General features: G+C 41.4%; 2 protein-coding genes across 2 annotated transcripts in view; both read left to right on the forward strand.

Annotated features, from left to right (window-relative positions):
• LOC100178258 (serine/threonine-protein kinase pim-3) overlaps positions 1-4,181 on the forward strand; it is a 17,063-nt gene extending 12,882 nt beyond the window's left edge. Inside the window, exons 5-7 of the mRNA XM_002126592.5 lie at positions 1,633-1,809; positions 2,951-3,059; positions 3,134-4,181. Of these exons, the coding sequence (XP_002126628.2) occupies positions 1,633-1,809; positions 2,951-3,059; positions 3,134-3,224 (377 nt within the window). The 3' untranslated portion in view covers positions 3,225-4,181. The remainder of the gene's footprint in view (positions 1-1,632; positions 1,810-2,950; positions 3,060-3,133) is intronic.
• Positions 4,182-5,141: 960 nt separating this feature from the next.
• Positions 5,142-6,620, forward strand: LOC100180845 (solute carrier family 43 member 3-like). Its single transcript, XM_002124001.2, has one exon. The coding sequence runs from the start codon at positions 5,142-5,144 to the stop codon at positions 6,618-6,620; it is 1,479 nt and encodes a 492-aa protein (XP_002124037.1).
• The last annotated feature ends 2,424 nt before the right edge of the window (positions 6,621-9,044 follow it).

A 9,044-nucleotide genomic window follows, 5' to 3' on the forward strand; every position in this document is an offset into this window, starting at 1 on the left:
TCTCGCGGCAATTGGCGTGTAAACAAGATATTTCCGGAAGTCGACTGAAATAGGCAACTGCCAGCGCCAAGCTGCATGATTAGCAGAAAGGTAATGCCTTTCCCAGCAGTGGTATCTTATCAAATCGTTTTCTTCGGTTCCGCTGCACGGCCAAGTCTCGCCAAGCAGAAGTAAACATTTGTTCGTAAAGCCGACCGTACCGATGTGCACATATTGCCCACTCCTCTTGCCTCAAGCAACTTAGGCGGGCCGGTTTATGTCGGTTCAAAGCGGCCCGGCCTGACTCCCGTTCTGTCTGGCTCGACCGCAATGCAATTCGCCTGACCTCTCTCATGTGGTGGGATGTTAATCACAAACGAGAAATTGTAATGCGATATGCCAGTTATTTCGTGCAGTGTAACTGCTTCGAAGAGCCTGCGGCAAAAGCGCTCGCTCACCGTCGGAATGTTGGTGAGCTGACGGCGGCAAAATAGTTAGCATTCTTTTCCACCCCGAAGAACATCTATGCGTGACCCACGCACGACTCCACCCTGCCCGATACGTCATTCGCACCAAATTTGTTTCCAACGTGGTCCTGAATTACCATTTGCTCCCAGCAGACCGTAGACGCACATTTAATTACGCATATCGTTTCTCGATCGGCGATTGCTCATTAATCGAGCTGTGCGCTGGAATGTAAAATTTCTTTGAAGTGCTCGCGCGCATTGATTTCCAGTAAATTAGCAAACGACCGTTTTAGAAACTTTATAAATAGCAACACAGGATGTTTTTGATCGCTTCGTCGCACATAATAAGGACAACCAGACCCAGTTCATGGGCAGCCTTGACGACGGAAGCTTTTACACGGTGTTTGTAAAGGCGAGAGAAATAGTTATGTAACCCGATCCGATTAGCGAAACATACAGCATTAACTGGTCTAGTTTCACCCCCCCATGCAATTCCCACAGTTGCGCAACTTCGCAAAATCGAGTGTTTGACTGGGAGCTGATCCTTCTTGAATCTGCTCGTTTATGTGACCACATCCGCGTGTCGACGACGCCGATCAATACCCGGATGTTGTCGCCCTTGAAATATTATTTTTATCGCGTCCCTCCCACGCAGCGTCCTCTCCAACACCACTTGCCGACTTCTACGGTTGCCCCAAACTTCCTGTAAACGCCAATCATACTTTGGAAATACTCGTGCCCTCTGACATACACAGCAGTTGTACGAGGTCAAATGTTGCAAATATTAAACAATGTACATTGAGATTGAATTCGCCGTATGTCATTTTTAATATTGGACGGCAATTTCAAACGAAATCGACGTGCGCAATTAGTTATTGAGTCGAGCACTTAATTTTAAATCCACTGCACTCGACCATCGTATGTCGTTATCGACCCTCAGTCGCCATGGCAACGTATTGAAATCTATTCACTTAAAATAGCGCGAAGCACTCGGGCTATTGTTTCCCGCGTCAACCCCACGGTCGATATTATGCTTAAGCGGTTTTAATCGTAACCTCCATCTCTAATTGTTCACCCGTAGTCCGGGTAGCGTATGGCGTCCAATCCCCACGCCCTGTGCAAGCAGCTCCTTTAAGGGCGGCGCCGCAAATCTGCTTTCATTAAACTGGAACTTATTTCCTTACAGGAACCCGTGTCTACTCTCCTCCAGAATGGATCACGAAGCATCGCTACCACGGTCGTTCCGCTACCGTGTGGTCCCTCGGCATCCTTCTGTACGACATGGTGTGCGGTGATATCCCCTTCGAAAAAGACGAAGACATTGAAAACGCAAAAGTTCACTTCACGAGGCAGGTCTCACCAGGTAAGCCCCAACAACAACACTTTAGTAATTACGGATGGGCTCTATAGGGTTGCCCCCGCTAACAGATCGCCGTTGCAGTTTTCTAAAATGCATTTTCGTGTAAGTGAAAGGAGCATAACCACCGTTACATAAATAATGAATCGTTAAACGGTTCGCCGTCGCTAGAACTTTACGATGGCGACGCGACTCGCTTGTTTACGTCGTGAGATCAATAGACGATGAGTGTTTAGCGACTGGCGGCAGGCTTTCATATTCGATGGCTGATTGCCGGGCTTGTAGTTCATCACCTGCCCACCAGCTGTCTCTAGCCCTTTGATGCGACACTCCATTTGGGATGGCGGGTGGCCGCAATTATATAACAGCAATAATATGTGCTTGCCACCTACAGCCAAATATTTTACAGCACCACTATTTTTTCAGGTTATGGAAAATTACTCTAATTGCTATAAATATCAAATACCGCAATGACGTGGCTGTTTTATAGCGGTGGGCGCAGATAAACAGTGTTTTATTCGAACGGCTTCCGTATCTTTTGTGAGTCACTATATATTTGCATTACGTTGTGATAAATCGTCAATCGTCCGTCTGTGCGCGTAGTCTTAGCGTGTACGCCCAGTCGTTCAAAGCACGCGCTCCCAGCATGTCTTTGATCGTAAGCGAGTATACCTTTCTCCTTTCTTTGTCCTTACTTCCGCGACGGTTGGCGTGAACAAAGACGAATGCCTGTGCGCTATTTCCGATCCGTTTGAACCGCCCCAACTACCGCCCTTTCACTCGAACACGCGGCGGCGAATCGATGACTTCCAATTTCCTGCTTTGCCCGCGAATCATCAGAGCTCAGCTAAATCGCGCCAACCGAGTCCGTCCGCCCGTGTACTATAATTACAAAGTAAAAGTAGGAATTAAACGATGATCTCGCGTCCGGTTTTATCGCCACTCTCATGACTGAGATCTTTACTCTTTCTGTAAAATCGTAACGAATCAACGTCAATCACAGAGCGGATATACCGACCAACCACTCCCGGAAAATCGCGGTCGCGATTCCGGGTAATCACTAGCTTTATCACGATGTAGTTAATCGCCGGCGCCGACCGCCGGATTTTGTTGGAGGTACCAACCTAATATTTATCCTCTTTTTCAGAATGCGAAGACCTCATTCGATCCTTACTTTCCTTCCGACCTGCAGATCGCCCCACCATAGAACAAATCATGGTGCATTCCTGGATCTTAAAAGGCGACTTTATTTCAAGGTAAATAACATACCCAAAATGCTTTAAAATCCCACATGTATTCATCAAATCTAATTCATTTTTCTACATTCCAGACACTGCGGTACCGTCGGCAGCCACATAAGAACTAGCTCCGAATGTTCGGACGGTGGCAGCTCAACCGACAGCACGGAAAGCTTCAAATAAGTCCGCGGGGTCTCACCCGAAGTGACACTTATAGCGGCTGCTCGTCGCGTTGTTACCGACCAAGTCGGCAAGCGCGGTGCAATCAGTGAAGCTGCTTACAACCTCAACACGTGCCAGTAAGCATACAGACCCCCAAACGGTGCTCTGAGATCTTGAAATTGAATCCAATAGGTGCATACGAAATTGAATTCGCATATTCATACCTAAAAAGTCATCAGAGTTCTCATCCGCCACTCACATTCCGGGTGCTTCGGTTCCTCAACAATTCGACAGCGACCCCGCCAGGATTGGGCCACACAATATTTATTTTCTTTATTTATTTGTTTGTTTATTTTCTCTTTTATTATAAGTTGTTATTCGTACCTAACCGCTGGCGAGTCAATAGCACCGCGAGTTCTGTCGAAAGCGGTTTCTTCTCGTATATATATTTTTGGTTAACTATTTATTATTTATTTTGTTGTTTTTCCTTTTAAACGTTTTCTTCTTCAGTCGTCACCTCTGCCGCTGCGAATGTTTCGCTTTTGAACTATTCCCAGAACAATAAACATAACCACTGGCAGCAAATTTGCTTTATAGCTAGTCTTGCATGCGATAACAACACAAAATCAGATTTACTCAATGTGGTCTATTGGCCGATCTTTCATTCGTTACAAACCCGATTGCTTGCGCGCCTCGTAACTGTTGCCGTCGATTTTAATGAATCCAATTCCGTATGTGTACTATACGCCAATTTCTTTCCCGCCCAGCGCACAACAATTTTTTAATTAAGCAATTTTCGGGATCTTACCATTCAGAAAATGTTGCCGGTGTATTTTGGTTTGTCAAGTTTTGCTTTTGTTCTCGGATGGTTCGTATGTTTAACGTTGTCGCCGTGATGTTTCTGTTTTTGCCTTCGTCCCTGCGGTATTGTTATATTGCTTATTTATTAATGGAAATACAACACACACAAACAAGGAATATTGGATCTTGTTTTATGTTGATGAATGGATGGTTAAGCAGAATTCTGAAATATGGTTAGGGACATCGACCTACCGATACAGAAAGATAACTATATTTCCTTCTGTATCTGAGACTGCAAACAATTAATAATATAGTAGAGTGCGGAACGATGGGACACCCTTGGCACATATTATATTATCCAACTATCCTGGTTGTCTTTTAAGCTGCCATAATATGGTTTTAAATGAAAAAAATATCGTTTTAAGCTTATATATCGTTGGTTGGACATAGACAGTTATTGCACTCAACCAACGTTGTTTAGTGGGGTGGGGGAAGATGGGACAACTTTTTATTCTATTTTTTCGTCGCATTTGGTAGTAAACAAAGAACATTCAAAGAAATGTAGTTTACTTCGAGTGTGGAATTAGCCACTAGGAAATCTGTTGCTATATATAGCCTACTATAATTAGTGTGAGGGAATATGGGAAAACTGTTTACACTTTTATCGCGTCCCATTTGGTAGTAAAAAGAACATTCAAAGAATTATAAAACCGTACACCCACAACCCCCATTGACCGCTGTTAGTTGTTCAGTGATATTTTGATACTATATGCGCAAAATGTGTCAAGTCTCCCCCACCAACATACTACATATAAATCCTTTATGTGGGTGATGTCTTTTGATATCATATAAGAAACCTGCTTAGGAAGTATAACGTTCCCTATCGTTCACAATAGTTTTGTCTTTATTCGATCAACATGATTTAAACGTTGCGAAAACACCAACTTATGTCTAAGCTTAAAACAATGTTTGTTTGTTTATCACAGTGACTAAATAAACTAATTAGTGCGTTAATTATTACTTTGCTGTGTGTGATGCAATATCATATCGCATTGTTTCGGGTGCTGCTTCTGGAAACATATACAGCAGCAGTTAATGTATAACAGATTGGTCACAAAACCTGTAAGGCCAGTTAGAATGAGGGAAATAAAACATTTGGCGTCTTTAATTACTGCAGTACTTGAAACACTATGTTTCAGCGGAATGGTTTATGGCTGGGGATCAATGAGTTATATGTTGGAAAAAGAAGGATATTTTAATTCGACTTGTAACAATTCCGTCGGTTCTCTTAACCCAGCAACTCCTAACGCAGATGCGGTGGAGTATGCGGCACCTGCTTCGAATTTATTTCTTGAAGGACAAACCGAGGCCGAATGTGAAAAGCAAGAGAAAATGTTAACTTTAGTTTTCACGCTTTCCTCTGTCATTTCATCGGCTCTTATCATCATTACTGGGTATATTTTCGATAAATTTGGTACTTGGGTGGTTCGATTCTGTGGAATATCTCTATACATAGTAGGGTGGTTAATCATGGCCGTCACGACCAGAATGGAATCTTGGGCCGTATTTCTCGCCATGATACTTGTTGGGATTTCAGGCTTTCCTTTGGTTATCTCAAATGTTTCTATTTCTAATTTATTTCAAAATCACCGGGTGTTGGTTATATCCGTTATAAACGGTGCGTTTGACTCGTCAGCAGTGACTTTTGCCTTGATGAAAATCGCTTACGACAGTGGAATAGAGTTCAGTTACATCATGTACTTCATGACTGCCTGTGCCGTGTTAATGATTGCGCGTTTCTTGTTTCTTATGCCACGGATGCATATTCCCTCTATTGTGAGAGATGATTTCGAATACGGTCTACAATGTTGCAAAATGAGACAGCAATCACCTGGAGAAGAAGAAATGAATGAATATGGAAGTCTTATAGAAAGAGAACCGGAGAACACTGCGAGCTTAAAGTCTTGCCTACTAAGTGTCAGTTTTATATTAAACTGTATTCATTTAGGCTCACTTCAATTACGCACCCAATTCTTCTACGGAACAACCAAGCCTTGGTTAGTACAAGTAGATCACGACAATCCAAATGAAACCAGCACCTATTTAAACGCATTTGGTATCATTCAGTTGTGCGGCCTTCTGGTATCTTCACTAGGAGGGATTCTTACCGACTTTTGTATCAAGAAATTCTCGGTTACTTCGAGTGTGACATTAGCCACTAGGAGAGCTGTTGCTATATATATCGGTTTAAGCAGTGTTTTCGCTATCCTGTTTTCCATAATCGTTCTTGTACCAGTGTTGCCTTTACAATATTTAGCATTTTTCCTGCAAGTTACATTTCGCTCATTTCTGTATGGTGCCAACGCGACTTTTCTGATTACAATGTTTCCAGAAGCATACTTCGGAAAACTATATGGGTTTACCGTTTTCTTCGCTGCTATTATAGCGCTTTTACAATATCCACTCTTTGACGCCGTGACTTACATATACGGTGGGGACTTCACTGTTATCAACATTTCGCTGCTGATAATATCGATTGCAACAATAATTCATCCCATAGTTTTGTACGTGAGACCAGTTACGGTCACAAGATCTGCAAATCATGATGAAGGTTAATATTCATCAACCCAAAGCGCTGTAGTGTTTCTAGTAATGTGGGCATTTAGTTGATTGAACGCTCTTCATATTGCTTTTGTTATTACGGCAAAAAGTATTTGTCTGATATTACTTGTATGATCAGTTCTTTCAACTGCTCGGTATGTGTTGATTATTGCCTCAGTAACTGTTTAATTAATAAACAGGAGAGCAAAGCTTTAATCGGAGAGCACATAACAAACTAATTGGCATAATATTAATTACCCCCTTTACTATAACGGTCGACTAAGTTTGAACAAAAATTAACCAAAAGTAACCATCCAAGTGGGTTTGAATTGTCATTGGAGTCTGTGGAGCAGTATATAGATATAGAATGCATTTATACATGCATTATCACTCAAGAAGACTTATGGAGTTTGAGGATATAGAGTGATTGGTAAAGTATATAGGTAAATATGCTTTGTACATATTCTGCATGTGTTGAATTGTAAAGTTACGCTAGTTAACTTTGTCGTGACTAAATAAATGGTAATAGTTTTATACAGGCGTCAAACGTGGTGCGGACTCCGTATCTTACTAAAACATGATCCTTCCCCTATACCAGCGGTTCCCAACCTGTGGGTCGCGACCCCAACTGGGGTCGCCTGACAATTTGCCTGGGGTCACCTGAGGCCTCCTGAGAAGTTTAGAATTTCATTAGTTTAGAAATTTAGAAAGTTAACTCCTAACAATGGGCAGCTCACCACAGAGCGCATCGCGATTTTACTAGAGTACTAGACAAACCAGAACACCCTAGGCCTCATTACAGGATTTTCGTTTAATAATGGCAAATATGCTCGGAAAGCAAGATTTTAACGGCAGTTTAGCGGCCATGAAAAATTACAGGATTTACTCGTTTGATTTCAGGTAATTCATTACGACACAAAGGCCTTTACCATGAAAATAAAAATTTAATTGCTGATTGGACTTGAGGTCGCGATTTTATTGAATTCCCGGCATCAACCATAGGTAGCCTACGATAGCTAGCCTAGCCTACATAACTTTCAAAAGCGACCCAACTGATTTTATCCTTGGGGTCACCGCAACTTGGCAAATGTTATAAAAGTGTCACGGCACCAAAAAGGTTGGGAACCGCTGCCCTATACAGTATAGCCGCTGTCTTGACAAATCGTATGCCTGGAAATCGTGGCCTAATCGTTTACGCGCATGATTTTAAACATGTTACCAGTTACCTACAGTATAAGTGCCTGAATTTCAAATATATATTCCATATGTACTATTTTTTCTATATTAATGAATGTAACTTTACTTTATCCTTGCGCGTGGCCGGAAAACGACAGTCTTTATAACACGGGTGTTAATACACCTCGTGCCAGCTTACCTGTTACCATGTATGTTATTTTGTAGGTGATTATTTTTTTGGATTTTTTTCATTTTTATGTATGGCCGATAATTTGGAAAACCCATTAGTGACCACCAGGTTGGAGCAGCTAGCTGCTGTCGTTAAGGGTCTTGCCCAAGTCAAATATTTTAAATTAAATGCAAAGTATTTGACAATAAAAACATCACAACAGGGGTCATTTTACCAACTTAAAACACACATGGTGTAACTTGTAACAGTATATGTTTTCTGAAAATATATATCCAATAAAATAGTACACACTAAAGAGGCGTATACGGTTAAAAACTGCATATATATACAAAAGAAAACAAAATATTAAAAACACAACTACCGAACAATTTTCAGGACATAAAAGCGGACACACACATAGGGCCGCTCATGGGTACAAAATTAGGCAAGATAGCAGATCAAATCACGACCACACACTTGGACTCTGAGGTAAAGCCGAAGTAAAGACAGTTATAAAGGAATGTCGGCAATCTAACGTGGCGTAATTGCTGTGACGTCACATAACACATAAAAAACAATTTTGCACTGGAAACTAAATCACTTTCGAGTTGCCACAAAGCAAGATCAGTTACATATGGTAAGAACGGACGAAGTTTATAATAATTGTAAACTAGGATTAATAAGGGAATGTATTATCAGAAATACACGTGAATAATATTCTACGCTTTGAAAAATCAAGTTTAAACTTATTTTTTTTTGCCCAACCGCTACAGATTTTAACATGTTACCTATACATTATATTTTTGTATGAAGAATTGGTATTGTTCGATCAATAACGGGTATATGGTTCGAACTTCAGGTTTTTGCCCAAGTTCCGTCCCCCCCAGCCTACAATGTACTACAGTGTGAAAATACGTAATATTTTCTTAATTTCATATATTATCTCGTCCCATTTGGTAGTAAAATAGAACATTCAAAGAGTTTTAAAACCATAATTTCATGACTCCGATGGACCGTTGTTAATTGTTTTAGAAACGATCAGAATATTACGTGCTAAAGGTGTTCCGTCTTCTCCCACCCTATATATATATCTC

Source organism: Ciona intestinalis, chromosome 1, assembly GCF_000224145.3.
Source record: "Ciona intestinalis chromosome 1, KH, whole genome shotgun sequence".
NCBI classification, from domain to species: Eukaryota; Metazoa; Chordata; class Ascidiacea; order Phlebobranchia; family Cionidae; genus Ciona; species Ciona intestinalis.